The following is a 19422-nucleotide window of genomic DNA, read 5'->3' on the forward strand; positions in this document are numbered from 1 at the left end:
GTTCTGACTGCTCCACGTCCCCACTATCATTTGGTGTGTCAGCTTTTAAATTTTTTTAGCTATTTCGTCAGGAACACAGTTGTATCTCATTGTGGTTTTAATTTCCATTTTCCCCGTGGAGTAAATGATATTAAGCACTTTTCATGTGGTTTTGACCACTGGCTATCCTCTTTTACGAAGGGCCTGCTCAACTCTTTACATGTTCTCAGTGGGGTCCCTTGATGGCTGCAGTACAAGTACCTTCTCCTACAGTGTGTGACTTGCCCTTTCATTCTAATCAATCATTCTTCTCCCTTAAGGCCAGTGCTTTTTGAGTCTATCCCAAGGTCATGAGGTTACTCTTCTATGTTATCTTCTGGAAGTGTTAACACTTCAAGAAGAGTTACTATTTTACCTTCTCACACTTAGATCTGTGAGCCACATGAAATTGATTTTTATGTATGGTGTGAAGTAGGAATGAAAAGTTCATTTCCTTCCATACAAATAGCCATTGATCCAGGACCATTTACTGATAAAACCATCTTTCCCTCGCTACATTGCAGTGACTCCTTTGTTGAAAACCAGGTGATCATATATGTGCGGGTCTGTTTCTAGATTTCTACTCTGTACCCACCTTGATTTCGGAATAGCAACTGAATATGTTATTTCAGCATAACCTTACTAAAATTCCATGTCAATTTAATCTTTCATTTTTACATTAATAATAACTTTCACTGAGCACTTACTTTTTGTCTGGTACAGTTCTAAGTGCCAGGGATTTTCGCACTTAATCTTCCCAGCAATTTTAAATTAGGTGGTATTGTGCCTACTTTATAGACTGGGGAATGTGAGGCGTGCAGAGGTTAGTGTTTTCCTCTAAAACACAGGCTGTGCCTCTTCTCGTGTTGTAGTCCTACTATCTACTTTTATGGAAAAGCATCAGTAGCATATGCAACCTTTGGCAGCTCCTGCTAATATCTTTAAAGCTAGGTTGTGTTTTTGCAACAATAGGCATAAATGGAGCTTTGTTCCGTCAGCTTTTCATATACTCAGTATTTTGGAACTGGAAGGCATCTGAGAAACTGTCTAGTCCAAACACCCATATAGCGGAGCAAAGAGAATTTCAGAGAAACCACAGACATGTCCAAACTTACATGATGCAGTAGAAGCAAAGAGGAGACAAGAACCCAGCTCCCCTGCTCCTACCCCAGTGCTCTGTCTGGTATAACACAACTGCCTCTCAACATGCAATGAGCCTGCTGGATCACGGAGGCATCTTAACCGGCTTCCAGGTTTACCTTGGTGCCAGATATTTGAGGATGCCTGACTGGTAGGTGCCAGATTATCTTGGCTTTAATGAGGAAGGAAACTGGAACCAATCAGCAGAGCTGGAAGCAGATGAACAGGCCACAGTCCAAATTTGGTTTAACAAGGTGCACTGAGACATCCATGAAAAAAGAGAATTTCCGAAGCCCAGACCCCACAGAAATTAGGCTAGAGGATGCGAATGGAACACAGGAATAAGACTCAGGGGTGGGGCTGTCTCTCCACTTAGTCTTTCCACTTAGATTCTGTGTCCTCAGAATAGGACCTCACTGGCAAGCATCCTAGAAGACCACTTCCCCGCCAGAGGACTTGTATGGCTACTCAGTTACTTGGATTTTTCGAGTCAAGGTACGATTCAGTAAAATATGATCATACTACAAGGACAGCTAAAATTGTTCACTCACCAATGCCCCAGATGAATGAAGAAGACATGCACTTCCTTATGAGCTCACCACTCTACAGAATTTTCCATTTCTCTTCCCAGGTTCATTATCAAGGGCCATACTAAAAAATAAGGTTTGTCTCAGATGAAGTACTTGGGTTGCCTTACATTTGCCTGAGACCTGAATGCCCTCTGACATAGGAGACTGCGAGAGGGAGAGGGAGAGGGAGAGGGAGAGGGAGAGGGAGAGGGAGAGGGAGAGGGAGAGGGAGAGGGAGAGGGAGAGGGAGAGGGAGAGGGAGAGGGAGAGGGAGAGGGAGAGGGAGAGGGAGAGGGAGAGGGAGAGGGAGAGGGAGAGGGAGAGGGAGAGGGAGAGGGAGAGGGAGAGGGAGAGGGAGAGGGAGAGGGAGAGGGAGAGGGAGAGGGAGAGGGAGAGGGAGAGGGAGAGGGAGAGGGAGAGGGAGAGGGAGAGGGAGAGGGAGAGGGAGAGGGAGAGGGAGAGGGAGAGGGAGAGGGAGAGGGAGAGGGAGAGGGAGAGGGAGAGGGAGAGGGAGAGGGAGAGGGAGAGGGAGAGGGAGAGGGAGAGGGAGAGGGAGAGGGAGAGGGAGAGGGAGAGGGAGAGGGAGAGGGAGAGGGAGAGGGAGAGGGAGAGGGAGAGGGAGAGGGAGAGGGAGAGGGAGAGGGAGAGGGAGAGGGAGAGGGAGAGGGAGAGGGAGAGGGAGAGGGAGAGGGAGAGGGAGAGGGAGAGGGAGAGGGAGAGGGAGAGGGAGAGGGAGAGGGAGAGGGAGAGGGAGAGGGAGAGGGAGAGGGAGAGGGAGAGGGAGAGGGAGAGGGAGAGGGAGAGGGAGAGGGAGAGGGAGAGGGAGAGGGAGAGGGAGAGGGAGAGGGAGAGGGAGAGGGAGAGGGAGAGGGAGAGGGAGAGGGAGAGGGAGAGGGAGAGGGAGAGGGAGAGGGAGAGGGAGAGGGAGAGGGAGGACTAGCGTTTGAAGCTCTGGGCATCACGAAGGGGTCAGAGACAAAGCCTAGAAACGGATCCAGGCAGAAAGCTGCCCTGACATGGAATTTTTTTTTTTTTTTTTTAATATATCTTTATTGATTTCAGAGAGAGGAAAGGAGAGGGAGAAAGAGAGATAGAAACATCAATGATGAGAGAATCACTGATCGGCTGCCTCCTGCACACCCCCAACTGGGGATCGAGCCCGCAACCCAGGCATGTGCCCTGACCGGGAATCAAACCCTGATCGCCTGGATCCTAGGTAGACATTCAACCTCTGAGACACGCCCAGCCAGGCTGGAATTTTCTTTTCCAAAAATCTATGGAAGATTAATCAAGGGTTCTCTTCTAGAACACAAGGAACAGATTTTAAACATAGTGTCTTTTAGTTAAATTAAATGTTGCAGGTAGATCTTATGTTTAAGCTACATGTGGCATGTTTCCAACATCTAATAGATTAAACTTTCCAAATTCAATCTGAGTTGCCTCTTGCGGTACAGTGTTCAATGTTCTAGAAGGGCATCCCTTGGAACATAGCACTTCAGGGCCCTGTTTACTGACGTGGATGAGCCAAGGAAAAGCCCTCTCCGCAGTGCTTGCAGTGAGGCTCTGGTTGTAGAGCCTATTTCCTACCCAATGACCTAATTGTCAAGAGTAGAGGATTCTGATTGTCTTTCTATTCCGTCAACAGGGGACATGGAAGGCGGGGTTCAGCCAGAGCCAAGGACGTGGTAAAATATGCTGTGCGTGGTTAAGGAGTGGTGCAGAGGACAAGGTCATGCGATGCTGTCTTTAAGTCACCCCACTGCATACGCAGCAGAAGCAGCAGACCGGGCCTCCGACAGGATGTGGAAGCAATGGCCTCCAGCTTTGGTTCGTGTGCAGCCATCCCACTGCCACTGTGGTCGCTGGCAGCTAAGGAGGGGGTGAGTACGCTCTTCCCAGAGGAAATGAGCCTCCCCAGTGTCCTCTTCCTGGGAAGGGGCAAGTCCTCAGATGGGAAATGCAGGGAGGAGCCCAAGGTCTCTTCCTAGAACCCCTTAGGGTTGCGCTTCTGAAGGGCAGATGTTGCAGGGTAGAGCCTGGGTGGTGTCTGGCGGTGTGGGGACAGGTCTAAACCTAGGTGGGCCTAGGTTTACATTTAATCTTTGGGTCTTCACATTTTTATATTTAATCTTAATCTTCGTGTCTTCAAGTTTTAAGTGTGTCTGTTAAAAAAAAAAAAAAAAAAAAGCATATAGCTAGATTTATCCGGTCTAACAATCTGGTTTTTTACTACAGAGTTAAATTTAATGTACTTGTTAATTTTTTAGCGCCTTAATATGTGCTTTTTATGTGTCCTGCTTCTTTCTATATATTTTCCCCCTCATGTCATGCTTTCTGTCACACTGGGGTGTTTCTGTGTATTTTCCTCATTCCATTTGCCTCTCTCCAAGTTTAGAAGTTATTCACTGTATTTCTATTATTATTCAAGACACTTGAAGTGTTCATGGAACATGAGTACTATACATGTAACATGTATGATATAAAATCTAAAAATAACACAGAAACTGAATATTTAAAAAGCATATGTACATGTTTATGTGTTTCAAATTCTGTTCCATAGTTAAATACTAATATGCCAAAATTTTTTCAAACATTAATGGTTTTTGGTAAAATACGCTTAGTTTGGCCATTAAATATCACTCTAATACAAGAAAAACAAAGAGATCTAATAACTATGTTTGACAGGCTGTGTCTATTTTTAAGATTTCTATTTTGGCGGGGCCAAAAGTGGAAACTGGGATTTTTGTCATTCGAGTAAATAAAATCTGTTTTTCCCTATGACATGCATGAAAGCACACTAGAGTTTGGTAACCTCTCCTATGTATTTTGGTGGGAAGCAGAGGGGACTTCTCTTGGGTCAGTTGTGATAGACACGGGGGAAGGAGTGAGGAGGCTCCCACACGCCAGGCACCGAGCTGGAGGAACAGACGTCAGGAATACAAGCTGTTAACTCCATGATCTCAGAGTATCACTGAGACAGGATGAGATGGACTGAAAGACTTGACTGTGATGACAGAAAGGTAACACCAAATTCCAAAACATAGACTGTTTAGGAGAGCATGTGGAGTAGGCTTGTATGTCAGCATATAAAAGTCCACAGACAACCCACAGACCTAGGGGTCAAAATTAAAAGGGCAAGGTGGGAAACAGAAAGAGGAGTGAACTCTGAAGGTATACATCAGGTTGCTTGGTTAGACTGACTAGACCAAATGGTTTTTAAATTCAGGTTTTGATACTCAGGATATAGAGATATCCAAGGCACTCCCCGCCCTTGGGAAAGAAGCAAAAAGGGGAATTAAATCCAGAAGCAATGATATTTACTGCTGCATTAGTGACGTGAAGAAACTGTGCTGACAGGATAGGAGCAATTCATTCTGAGAGGAGGAAAGGAGAGCTCAGCAGGTTCTATCTTGCTCGTCAATGGGATTTCAGCCAACATAGCAGGAGGCAGGGAGGCCGCCATTCTAAGCAGGGGGCAAAGGACAAGCAGAGGCCCAGAGGCAGGGTAGAGCCCAGTGGAAAATGCAGAGCCTAGCCAGACATTATTAGATGTGTGTGTGTGCATGTGTGTGTGTTCTGGGGAAAGTGGTATTGGGAGGTAAGGAAGGTGGGAGAGGAGGCTGGGGACTAAGCTTAAAGGGCTTTTATAACAAAGCTCTGCTAAAAAATGTGAACATACCCACAGGTACAAGAAGTTTTTCAAGCAGAAAAGCAACATGATCTGGTTCTTGTGCATACATACTACATGGGATAACTGGGTAGCAATGTGGAGGGTGGGCGGGAAGGAGGGAAACTACTGAAATGGCTATGGCAGTGCTGACGAAGAGGGGTCAAATGTGATTCCAGGGCTCCTTTTCCTAAAAACCTTTGGCTGACTAGGTGGCAGGTGATGCCTTTATAGAAGTAGGGGATGGAGAAAAAACAGGTTCAGAGGGGAAGCAAGATCCCAGCAACCCCTGTCTTGGGCACCCCCTAGAGCACAGTAGGTAATTTGCATTCCTGAGGTCCCTTGGGCTAGATTATGTCTGTGACTCACAGAAATATGATAGCTGTCATCCAGTGTCTGAAGCATTGTCACAGAAGAGACAAGACTTGTCCCCAAGTCTCTGTAGGCCACAAGGGTCATAAATGGGATAATGGGTAGAAAGTTACAGGAAGACAGCAGTGTTTCAGGTCATTTCAGGGAAAGATTTTCTAACAGTCATGCCACCTTTAGGCCACAGGGCTGCCTGCAAGGTAGAGTGTTAAATGCAATCTGGATCTTCAGTAAGTGATGCTGGAGAGGTCATCTGAAAACCGAAAGGTGGTGCAGCAACCATTGCATTACTGTGAGGTGTGCTGCAAGTGATCTGTTACAGCCAGAAAACTGAAGTGTGTGATTTACCTTCTTTAGGTTCAGGTGCCCACTGTAACGCTCCTCTCCTATTCACTGGCACTGTAAGTACCAGTTTGAGCAACAGCGAAAGACTGTTCAATAGCAGGCTGGGTGTCATCGCAGGGAATGTTCCACTCAAGTGTGCCTACAGACTACACAAGGCGGAGCACTACTAGGCTAGATGACTGGTAGGATCCCTTCCATAGCTGAGGCTCCTCAAGGGTAGGGGCACCCCCTCAGCTTTCCAACCTAATCAGAACCTGCTGGAGAACAGGTGTCACTGAGTCTCTGCAGAATTTATCTGGGGATTGTACAGCCTCAGTCTCACACCTATTGGAGATACTGGCCCCAAGTCCTGGAGTTGCATCTGAACTCCGTGGAAAGGGAGCGTGAGGCCAGAAGAAGAAGCATCTGTCTGCACGTCTTCTTTTCACAGAACAGTCATTCAAATGATTTCAATGGGAACAGAGAAAAGCTCGACCCTTCTATTTTCTTTAAATAAAAATGGTTATATATAGAATTGTATCCCTGAAACCTACATAATTTTATTAACCAATGTCACCCCAATAAATTCAATAAGAAATAAATGAAATGGTTATAGATGATGTAAATGTGGCCAGAAAACATCATTTGCTCTTTGAAACATTAAACATTTTTTCCTCTAACCAAGAATTGACATGAACTGGTAACTAACGGAACCTGAACTCAGCCAGCCTCATCCCCATCCAAACTGGAACTGACTTTTACTTTTCAGCTCCCTGGATAAATGGCCTTGGCAGAAACTGCTGTCATAAAGGCCAACTGTAGAAGTGCCACCATAAAAACGCTTGACTGACCAACTGAGGCCTTTTCAGGCTCTTCCCTGACTCCTTCTCCATGCCCTTTCCCGCGGCTCTGCCAGATGACCAGATGTTGATTACCCTCTGGAACGCAAGAATAACGGAGCAGATGGAAGGTATCTGGTCACCTGGTGCAGTGCGCTACTCGGCAGCCCTGTGATTTCTGGCACCTCATAATATTTTTTATTACAAAATTTTTTTCATTATAAAACTATTATTACCACATTACAAAAATTTGGAAACTAGAGAAAAGAGAAAAATCACTTATGATCCCATCATCCCAATAAAATCACTGTTTGCATTTGGTGCACTGTCTACTTTTCTTTGGGGCTCTCCGGATGTACTTAATGGACCACATGTATGTAGCTTTTTGAGCCCCGCCTCCTCAGAAAAGGATTTGCAGCAGCTTAAATAAATACATATCATCAGACAGACAACTCCACATCGTTTCTCCAAAACCAACCTGACCTCCTGTCTTCCGGTTTCTAACTTCCGGATTCCTTTCCTTCATCATCCAGGTTGAAACTTCTGCCCCATCTTAAACCCCTCTCCCTGAGCTCTAACATCCGTCTCCACGGATTCCTCTGCTGTCGCCCCTTCTCACGCCCTCCCCACCACCATCAACACTGCCACCACCTCCAGTCCAGTTCCTTATTCCTACCCACATGGCTAAACAAGTGCAAGGTCTCTGTCTCCACTTCCTCTCCTAGCCTTCATCTTCTGCCACTAACTTGTTTTCCTCACTTTCACTGCTCTCCGTGAATGACACACTGAAAACAATGGGTTTAGGCTGTCTGACAAAGCATGTTCTTTGGTTGGAAATTTATAAAAATGTACACTGTGTCCCAATCACCTTTGTTGCCCATCTGTATCATGGTTCTACGTGAAACCTCTGCAGTGATCTGGTACACAAGAAACCAGAGTGGAGTGAGTGGGGCAGGACACATCCCAGCTCCCTGGTGTCCCTCCCTGCAAGGCGAGTATCTTTGGGGCCAGCCGAGATGGACTAGCAGATATTAGACCTATCCTTCTGCCATTAACAACTGTAAAAGTGGACAGAATAAATGAAGCAGCTGTTTGCAAGCATCAGACTACAAATAGAGCAGGGCTGTGACCCTGGAGAAAAGGGCAATACAGGAAGTGCGGTCCCCTGTCACCTGGCCTTCTGCCCAGGTGCACTATGCACACTGGGGCTCAGGGGAGTGGAGCTCACACTGAGAAAGATATATGCCCAAGCCTCTGCATGCAGCACAAATGGCTCGGGACATAAGAAACCAGCCCAGTATTTGCTTTTTTAAATGGGCAGCTCAAATTTTGGATTTTAAAAATACAAAATTCCTCAAAAATTTCCATGGGAACTTTTCTATCTTCCTTTCAATTTTCTTTAGTTGAAAATACTGAGCTATTTTGCCCATAGTTTCAAGGAGGACTCCCACTATGGGAAGATAAAAGCACTTTTAGGCAATGATGCTTTCTGTCTCTCCGGCTTCTTTACTAAGCCTCACTGCCTCGTATAGCAGAGAAGGGATTAGACGCTGACCCTCTGCAGTTTTGCAACAATGGACCATGTGAACACCTCTGCAGTGTTTTAAAAGACAAAGCCCCTGGGCCATCAACACTTTGCTGCCAACTGGAACCACAGGGTGGACATCCATCATAGGCAAGCCATCCTAGGCCAGGTTAGTACTAAAGCCATATCCGAGAATGACTGAAGCCAAAGCAGTCACCCAGGCACCACCCTAAAGAGGGCAAGAAGTAGCTAAGACTTTAAGCAGCACATTTGGGGAAACATTAAACTGGGGATTGGTAGGGTTTGCTCTATCCACCTCCACACTTTCCCTTTCCCCCTACTGTAGTCCTCAAAGCCTTAAATCCCACCTTTTCCTGCTTAGCTCCATCCCAAAAGATTGTTGAAAGAGCCCCTAACAGCCACCTTTTGCAATTTGTTGGATAGATGAAGACCTACTGGGAGCAGCACAGGCTTCTCTAGCTCGCTTGAGGGGCACTCCTCAGGGCAGGTGTTCCTAACACCCTCTGCTGAGCATGCCTTTGGAGATAACCCTTGCCTCGTCCCAACTGTTGTTAAACTCAGGTAAAGAGCCTTTACCTGAGCAGAGCCTTCAGGCTTTCTTCCTTAACACTCGCACCCAAACTGGAACTTCCTGAAGGCGAGGCCTGGAATTAGCTCTTCTACCCTCTCTGCTGCCTCTTCTGAGGCCTGAGAAGGACCCTGTGAGAGGACATTTCTTATTCTCACCCTCACCAAAGTCACCACAGGAACACAATCCTTAGGTCACATATTTGTGTAGCCTCAGGGACCTATGGAAAGTTCAGGAACAAGGCCAACTCGAGCATGCACACTGCACTGCCTGGGGAACGGACGGCAGGCAGGCCAGCCACAAAGGTGTGCACACCGCCTGCCACCCCGAATGGCACAGACTTTTCCGTCTTACCGTCAGTGAGGGGCTTGCAGGAGAGGGCGTCATCCAGGTCTCGGGCAGTCGATGGGTCAATGGTGAAGATACAGTCTTTCCTAGGAAAGATTGAAGTTATCATTAGTGCTGCCACAAATAATAGAAACTTGACCCCATGGTAGCATAGCTTTAAAGAACAGTTATTTTGAAAATGTGCAAATGTGGGCACAGTTAAGAGTGACCCCTACAACGTGTCTCTGAGGATGGGGTCTTCAGTAAAATGCGAGACTGGGAGAAACAGCACCGCTCCATGCTGCCTCAGAGCGTCTTCTCGTCTTCCATGAACTGGCACCTGCTTCTCCTTGACCCTGAACAGGAACAGGTGGGAGAAGGTGGGAGCGAGGCAGCACCCATGAACAAGGCTTCCCAAGAGGAGCGTCTGACAGGAGGCCGGGCCCTGGTAAGTCGCTCTCCAGCGGTCAGGTCTTACTTTTGCTTCCCTCTTCATTTAAGGACCCATGTGAGGATCATTTAGCGCTTCTCCTCCTATCTCCCCCAAAAGGGCGGGGGTGCTAAAAAACAAATCACCTACCTTGTCATGACATCGTGGTGGGGGGAGACTCAAGAATAAGTTTTGCAAAACACTTTAGGTCACACAGTTAGCCGTGATGCAATTCTACTTGGAGATGGTCCTAATCAGTTTGTCTCCAGGGAGTAACTGTGCACCGCACCCGAACTCATGCCATCAAGGACACCCTCTGCCTATTTATCGTCTCACTATCCCCATGCACATCCCGCTCTTACTCTTTCTCTTTTGCTTCAGAGCTTCTGAAATAACATGCCCCACCCAACCCAGCCATTCCTACCACATAAATACCTAAAGATCTGGGCAGAGTCCAGCCTCGATTTTCCATCCTCTCTGCCCTTCCCTCCCCAGGCACTGGCTGGGAGACTGGGTGTTCAGCAAGTCACCAAAGCCTGTGTTTCAGTGCTATGAACACAGGCTGCAACTCACAGGTGTTTGTTGAATGAATGAGTGCTGACAGGAAGAGTCGGGGAGGTGAAATTAATCCTGACACAACAGTAACGGGCTCTAAACTGGTGAGAATCTTGAACTTGATTCACAAGGGAAAGAAGGAACTATCTGCGTCTTGATTCTTTTTGAATCCCCCATAAAAGTTAGCAGAATGCTTTATATGTACTGAGCGCTCAGTAAATACTTGTTGAACTGAACTGTCAGGCTTGGTGGTGAGGATATTTCACACCTCCTCCTTTCATCATCATGACACCGTAAGAGTTCAAAGAACGTCCCTCTAGTCAAAATAATAATAATACTCTTAGCTTAATGGGGGCCACAGTTCATTGGTTTACTTGGAGAGTTGATTATGAAACTATGTTTTCTTAAAATTAAATGTCTCTGGGTGATTTGATATTTTTATTTCTATGAATGAATGATAATTCCCACTAAAACATTTCCAGCCTCAAAATGACCTGGCCATATGTAACAGAGTCTAAGGCTTCAATTTGTAGTCTGTCAATGTCTTCTTTGAGAGGCCCCACAAATTGTTTCTGAGAAAAATCTTAGACTAACCTATAAGCACTCAAACCAATTTTTTTCTACTTTTTAAAAAAAAATCGGCTCTTAAACCAGAAACATAAAAGTCTAAATTAAAACAATGCTGAGGAACAGTCCTCAGGAAAGTTTGCTGGAAAAACATACCATCCAAACATTATTCTTGATCAGGGGTCGGCAAGCTACAGCTCACAGGCCAAATGGGGCTACCACCTGTTTTGAATGGCCTGCAAGCTAAGAACGGTTTTTGCATTTTTAAGTACTTGAAAAAAATCAAAAGAATATTATTTCATGACATGTGAAAGCTACATGAAATTCAATTTTCTGTATCCATAAATGAAGCGCTATTGAAACAGAGCCACCCTTTTTTGGTACAATGGCAGAGTGGAGCAATTATGACAGGACTGTATGCTTAACCTGTATCTATCTGGCCCTCGGCAGAAAGTTTGCTGGCCCCTGTTTTAGATCAGTGTTTCCCAATGTGCCAAGTAAGTATCCTAATTTTTTAAAAAGGTCCTGTGATTAAATCTGCTAGGGAAATACTGGGCCAGTTTCTTAATTGTAGGACCTCTTTTTTTATTGAATTTATTGGGGTGACATTGGCTAATAAAAGTATATAGGTTTTAGAGGTACAATTCTACAACACATCATCTGTATATTGTATTGTGTGTTCGCCACCCCAAGTCAAGTCTCCTTCCATCACCATTCTGTAGGACTTTGCAGAGCCTTCAACATGCTGGTGTTGTACAGTTCTTGCCAGACTCATTTGATCTTGGCACATTTAGGGCAGAGCATCTCCCAGATGCAAGGTCCCTCAGGACAGTACCCTCTGAGCAGAGACGAACTGCACAGAAACATCCTGCACAGGCGTCCAGTGGAGTCCTTGTCCTACATGGGGCCTTGTCACCAAGCCTACCCTAAGGGACACTGCAAGAAGTCAACCAAACGGCCGTGCTACTCACTGCAGGGAAGTTGATGAGGGCCCTGTCCATTTCATCACTCAGCGCCCCTTTTATGAGGGAAGTTCAGGCAGTGCAAGGACTCACTCTTCTGAGCTGACGGCTGGTTTGTATCTCACAGGCATTCGAGTTTCATCCTTTTAGATTTCCCTCTCTGCTCTAGCTGCCAGGAAGCTCAGAAAAACATTTGTGACTTGCCTCTAGAGCATCTTATTTGTAACTTCAACTTTGTGAACTAACCTTTATCCTATCTGTGCCTAATTTCTCTAAGCATTTATTCCTTTTGCTCCATATCGTAATTTTTAAAAATTCACTGCATTGTATCTCCAAGCTATCTTAAATCATTTTTTTAAAAAGCAAGGTATAAATAAATACATATGTATGTTATGGAGATGCGGGAAGAAAGAGACATTCAGTGTGGGCTGCTAAGAAAACCAGCTTCTAGACAGAGCAAAGCTCTCAGAGCTCCCGACAAGTATTTGTACTGTAGCAGTAAACTCCAACTTGTTCTCGCATATGGAAAATTGGGAGAAGGAACAGTGAGTGACCCTGACAAAGCCCAGTCCTCAGTGCTGAGAGCCAGTGATTTAATCTGTTGTCATCGCCACAATTATGAATCGGCCGCGATGTGGTGTAGGAGGGCTCCTCCTGGTCGTGGGCTGCAGCGGCTGGGAGCTGCTGGCCTCAGCACTTGGGAGCCCGGTTCCACGGGCGGTGCACTGTGCAGCTGCTGCACTCTGCTAACATGCTTCAGATTTTGCTGGCTCCTTTTCTGGAAGCCTTTGGTCTCACAACCTGTGGGGAGCATCCTGGACCGCTAGCTTCTAGAACCTGTGAGACCAAATATTTAAGGAGCTCCGCAACAATGGTTAGAAAGACGCTAACCTGACCCAGAGAAAGTAAAGTGCCAGGTGGGCGAGGGAAAGAGGCATCAGCTCATGAGGCTGCAGAATTCCAATTCAGAGCAACGTTATGTAACCAAATTTCTGAAGGCACGTGACTGAGGGCTCAGCAGGACTTTTTAAAGTGGCAGAACACTTCTAAGATTGTCTTATGCACAGCCGTTGGCCTGGGGAAGGAACACGTGAAGACTAACGAAAAGCCTGTCTAACCCTTAGGACCGAGCCAAGGCCCTGGAAGCCCGGCGCAGAAAGCACCTGTCTGCCCGGCACTCACGACTCTTCCCCGCCCTCGGCCCTCCTCGAGGCACCACACCTCTGTCCACCTCCGTGCAGTGGGAGCAGCTGTCTAGTCCCCACAGCAACTTTACTCACTAGGTTGTTACTATTCCCCTCGCTGGATTTGGGCCATGGCCCACACCACATCACAGAAACTGCTCTCCCCAAAGTCACGGTGCTGCCAGACTCGTCATCTTAAAGCATGAGTCTGTTCAAAAACCTCCATCAGCTCCTTAGAGTAAAATAGAAGTTCAGCTTAAATTCAAAGCTGTTCAGATAGGGCCCCAACCTATATTTTTCCAGTTAGACTGCACATTCCCAACATGTACCATATATGCCAAACTTTTCTCTACACCCTCTGGTCTCTGAGACATCGTTCGTGCTGTCCCAAGCACTGGGACATTTCCCCATCAATCGCCAATGTCTACGATCTACATGGCTTTTAAAGCCTGCCTGCAATGCCGTCTCCTTTCTAGGGAGCCCCCATGGCTCCAGAGTGGAAGCCACCTCTCCCAGCCTGCCCGGCCTCTCTCCAACAGCACTGGCCACTGCCCTAGCATGCTTATGGAAATGTCTTATCGCAGTGACAAGGCTGGAAACTCCTCAAGGACTGCTGTGATACTGGCCTGTATCGGTACCTCTTCCAGCATACTAAAGGCACACATGTCATGAATAGTTGATGGATAAGTGAATGAGAAAATGACGAAAGGGGCTCCTGTTAACATTTTTCCACTCAATTTTGCCACTATGTCTTAGGAAATACATTTAGGATTAGAACTCATGACCTCCTGTGGTCACAAACCTGTGGTCACACCACAGTATTATTGTTTCCAAGGATGTCCTTTTCTGTCTTTATCCCATCTTCTTTTCTCATAAAACAGTGTTTTACACACTGTGGTTCAGGGACCACTTGTAGACTAACAAAATTTATAGGGGCCTCCTCCATCCGTGACTCTGGGTTTGTCTCCTTGCTAGCAAGCCGTTCTGCTGAGCAGATCTGGGTCAGTGGTGGTGAATGGGTGAAAAGGAATGGAAAAATTTAAGAAATAACCTTAAGAAAGAATATTTTTTTATTCAAATACTTTCTTAGATTAGATGGTATTGGAGTTTATAAAGAAACCAGAAATTTTTATGTAAAGTGTGGCAGGGAAAACAGCTAAGGAGCTGGAGGACTCCATCCATGGTAACACATCCCTAAAGAGTGCCGTGTGGAGAACCCAGCCAGGTGGGTGCTGCGACGGCCAGTCAAGCCAGATGTTGAGTTCACCTGCACTTCCATTTCACCTTGACTTTCCTTGGGGCTGGGCTGACCTCTCCTCTTGCAGGCAGAGGGAGTTGGGATCATCATTCATACCTAGGTCTGCCCCTTAGTGTGGTGGGGCTGGACCTTTCATTTTTCTGATGGCAGCTGTGGCTATCCTAACACTTTCACTCAACTCTATCGCCGCAACCGATGCTAACAAGTCTGACACAAATCACAGATGTTTCAGAACAGAAAAAGACGGTCTATTTAAAGCAGAAAGAGACCTTGGTCCATCTGCCCTTTCTTTCCCCCAGATGATGACCTGACACATATGAGGCCGTGGAGCAAGCAGAATGAAATGATGCAACGCTCTGGACTGGCTCTTTTCACCTGGCCGGAGGTTTTCATCTAGGGTCCCGGGAAGGTCTACCTCAAGTGTTAGCAAAATTCTAGACCAAGTGGTTACTTTCTAAAGGACAGTGATAAGACTGAATCAGAACTGACTGAAATGATCTCCCTTGTTACATTAATTCACTCATTCATCACTGAACCTCTCTTTATACATCAAAGAATGACACTCTAGAGCAGAGCCATCGGACAAGGCTGGCCGGGTACTGCGGGAGCCCAAGATTATGGCGCAGTCCAGGAAAGCCATGGTTTCAATTCAGGGACTATGCTAAAATTAACTTTCTCCCCCACAATTTTCATTTTGAAAAATGTCAAACTTTCAGGAAAGTTGAAAGAATAGCAAAATGAACATCCATATATTCTCATCAAGGCTCATCAAACATCAACACTTTGCCGTATCTGCTTTATCTTCTCCTCCCTTCATGGGGCTGCTGGCTTTTGTTAAACATCTGAGCTATTTAAAATTATACTGCAGAGATCATGATAGCTTACCATGCGTTTTCTAAGAATAAGGGTATTCTACAGAACCACGATACCTCTTAGTGAGCAGAATTAGAAAACACCAGGTTAAATCATATTGAATTGCTAATATTTGACTACTTATGGCCTGAAAACTGGCAATTTCAGGTGGTTCAACCTAACCTACTGCTTAAAAATCATGAGTTCATACTGACACCTCCGCCTGAAATCTAATCTGCAGAGCTCTTCTCTTCTCAAATTCCATATTTATATCTTCATCCCCTAGTAAGAGCCTTAGCTACCAACAGCCTCATATTCAAAATAGTTTCAGAATGTTAATCCCAATACCACTAGCAATGAAGAACCCATTAAGTATAAGATTTCTTTGGCATTTTATCCTTAGAATATAGTCGCTGAGGGTATACAGTCAAATGGTCAAATGTACAGTACCCAGGAGTTACGTGAATTAATTATTTTTACGTGGTGATACTACACACTTGTTAAACGTTGGGACCATTTGTTTTTGTTTTATGTCAGTTTTAAAGAGTATGCTTTACCTCCTTTGAAATTTGATTTAATTTTATTGTGAATATTTAAAACATTTAAATGGTTCAAAGTTATTGTGAATCTTGGTCTCACCTCTATCCTTCTACTGTGACCCTTCCCACCCCTATAGATAACTGTTTTTATCAATTTCTGATTTATCCTATTGCTTTTCTTTTTTGATCTACATTATTTTTTATTTTCTCTTCTACACAAACAGTTGAATACTATAAATTCTCTTTTGCACTTTTTTTTAACTTAATAAATCCTGGGAATTACTCCGTATCAGTTCAGGGAACAGGCTCACAGAATCATCAGAGCTGGAAGTTCTTTAGAGATCACCCTAGTCCGAATCTTATCACCCAAATGCCTGCAAACCAAAATCCATCAGACAGGTCAGCTCACCTCTTGAATGCCTGGGATGGGGCAGTGGAATTCATTGCCTCATTTAATCTTAGAGAGCTCTATTACAAAGTAGCTTCATATTCTGAATTGAAATCCGATTTTGAGAAACCATAATTCAGCCCTTTGTAGCCACAAAAAATTAGTTGGCTCCCTTTCACCAAGTAGTCCTTCAAACATGACACTCACCAAGAAATAGACCCATCCCTTTCTTGTTTTAAATGGTTTATAACTGTAATTGCCGCTCTTTTCATAAATTTTCACTTATTTTGTATCCAGATCAAATAGAAGTTGAAGGGATCAGTGAAAGAAGCATTGGTGTGAAGAAGGTAGCAGAGGAGACAGAAAGCCAGAATTCCTTCATCAGTGTTTACTGGGCATCCACTGCTTGCTCTAGGTGTTTGGGACACATTTGAGAACACACATTCCTATTCACTTACATTCTGGTGGGAGAGGAGGGAAAATAAACCGTACTGTACTTAAGTGCTGTGGAGGAAAAAAAGAAACAGAACAGAGCAAGAAGGGTGTGAAGTACTAATTACAATTCTAAAGAGGACAGGAAAGGCAGGCCAATGACACTTGAAGATGACTTGAAGGGGGGGGGGAGTGGTCCATGGCTATCTGGGGGAAGAAAGACTTGGGCAAAAGAAGAGCTGGTGCAAAGGTCCAGAATCCAGCAAGTTAGTTTCCCTGAAGGCACTGAACTACTGGGAACACCTGAGCCAAGAAAGTCTGCACATGGAGCAGAGATGGCTTGGTCTCTGCACCCTTTAATTTCTGTTTTAACCTAGGCTTGCCCAAGGGAGCAAGAGCAGCCCAGTCCCACTGCATCCACAAAATCTTTCTGTCCTTTCTAAGCAATAGCTGAACATCGCTCTTTCTTCTTTTACCTCTGGTAGTAGGATTTTCCCAGATTTAAAATATCAGATTGGGGTTACTTTAGAACAGGCCATGAGAATACTGATTGATATACATTAAGCTTTAAAATTGGACAAAATGACGTAGCAGTAAGCTTCCAGGAAACACTCCCACAGAGGGATCAAATTTCTAAGCTCCTAAATATCTATAGCATTAAAAGTTTGAGCATAAAAAATTCTATACAATGTAGAAAATCTCAACAGAGTATAAACATATTACAGGTCTTCAATATATGGGAAACCTTGCTCTCATTAAAACATTTTTTCCCCATCTCCTACAAATCACCTCTTGAGAAAATAGAATTATAATAGTGGTGGTATTATTTTTTACTCTCATTTTATGGATGGGCAAACTGAGGCTCAGGGAGATTAAGTAACATGCCTAAGGTCCCAGAACTGCAGAGCTTTGATTTAATGGGACAGGAATTCAAGAGAGTAGGTGTTCGAAGAAGTGAATTAGACCTAGAAGCTTTATTTCCATGGAAGTTGACATCTTTTCTAGTTACCCTTAGTTCCATACTTATCATAAGATTTAAACATCCCAGAAACATTTTGGCAAAAATAATAATTGCCAAAAATTTCTTTCAGAAAAAGTTTCTCTATTGTTGACTAGGTTGACAATGTCTTCATTCTTAGGTACCAAATCCAAATCTGACAACTGTTTACTTTCAACCTGAAAATCCAAATACAGAGTTCTGATGTCAAATTTATTCAAAGTGGATGTTCCTTGGTGTGTCACAGAAAGTAAGTCCCGAGTACTTTCTTTTGGAAAGAATATACAAAAATGGGAAAAAGTAGCTTAAAAATGAATATACATAGAAATATTTTCACTTAGATATACTACACTTTTTAATTTGCTACGCAATTTCCAGAAGCAACATAGTTAATATGTAAAAATAAAACAGAAACAGAAATTGTAACCAAATTTTAATATGACTTTATCAGAGACTTCAATGCAATGGGGCAAAGGCCGGTATTTAATGGATTTAAATTCTAGTGGGTAGAATTAAAAATAGTCACAAGTCAAGGAATTAGCTATGTCTAGACATCGCTCCTCGGTCTCTATTTGAGGAACAGTATTTTTTCCCATCCTCTGAATTCCCAAGCTAGGAATTCAGAAGCTGCTGTTGAAAGGATCATCATCCTTAATTCTCGATCCATTTATCAGGCTAAATGCAAATGGACGTGGTGAATACATTTCAACAGCCCTGGAGCTCCAAAGAGCCTTCTCAGGGAACATGCTGAGCTAACTGGGGAAGGGTTAAGCCACCCCTATTTTTCAGATCTGAAAACAGTTGTTCTGATATGAGAAGAATCATTACAATGGTGCCAGCTCCCTTTTATAAAAGCTATACACATATTTTGCACAACTGTATGATTGTTATGGCAACCATAAAAATGGAACTATCATTCTTCAAATTACACACTACCCATACAGGATTACCTACATACGTTTGTTCTTCTACATTACCCAGAACTGCTTTTCAGAAAGTGCTATGTTTGTCCTATAGATGTTTAGGAGCAAGATAAAGTGGTCTCTTTCAAAGGGAGATTCCACAACAATGAATCTTTCAAAAGCCCAGCTCTTCAAGAATTCTAGGGCTTCCCTGTCAAGGCTTTTAATGCTGTGGTCACTGGGAGGCCTCAAAATATTCCCCCTCGGAGGCAGGGGAACTGCCTGGAAAATGTATTCCCAAATGATTGTTTCTTATTAAAAGGATGATTAAAGCACCGTGAATGGGCCTTAACAGACCTTGCTCAGTTCTGTAAAATACTAAGAACATTTACTACAGTCCCAGTTCAGTGAGGTGAGAGACTTAGAGATACATCCAAGCATTTTAGCATTTTAATTAAAATTACTGCTGAAAACAACTACTTGAATATACCAAACAATAAATGCCTAAGTCAATGCCAGCTGTATTTCAGGATGATCGGGGACTCATTATTATTACTTTGGCTAACATGAGTAGAAATCTGTAGCTCTCAACAGAAAAAAAAAAAAAAAAGTGAATTCTTCTTTCTCATTAATGGGGAAAGCCAAGTCTAGTCTTGTATGCCTTTTAAATATTCACCTTGGGGCCAAAGTTCTGTTTCATTATTCACAGAGCTGATTCTATAGTTTTAAAAAAAGCAAACATTAAAAAAAGGCGGGTGATGACTTCCTGGCTGATTTTAATACTAAATACATAGATTTTGAGATGAAAACGTGTTCATAATTACTGTTTGCTCCAGAGAGTTTCCAAATAAGGCACTGGAATTCATCTAGGTTTCCTTTCTCAAAAACACAAACACAAACAACAACAAAAAACCCTACTGTCTCCCTTTGAGGTGGGCAGGGCAAGTCAAGCTCTAACAGCAGCACCCTGGTTACCGTAAGCACTCCCT

The 19422-nt window shown here is 44.3% G+C and overlaps 1 protein-coding gene across 2 annotated transcripts in view; it reads right to left on the bottom strand.

Annotated features, from left to right (window-relative positions):
• Nucleotides 1-19422, bottom strand: part of DIS3L2 (DIS3 like 3'-5' exoribonuclease 2) — a 215250-nt gene that overhangs the window by 87248 nt on the left and 108580 nt on the right. For both annotated transcript variants that reach the window (XM_081142279.1, XM_081142280.1), the window contains exon 10: nucleotides 9395-9474. In XM_081142279.1, the coding sequence (XP_080998405.1) occupies nucleotides 9395-9474 (80 nt within the window). The remainder of the gene's footprint in view (nucleotides 1-9394; nucleotides 9475-19422) is intronic.

The sequence above is a fragment of the Miniopterus schreibersii genome (genome assembly GCF_964146895.1).
Source record: "Miniopterus schreibersii genome assembly, chromosome: 7".
NCBI lineage: Eukaryota > Metazoa > Chordata > Mammalia > Chiroptera > Miniopteridae > Miniopterus > Miniopterus schreibersii.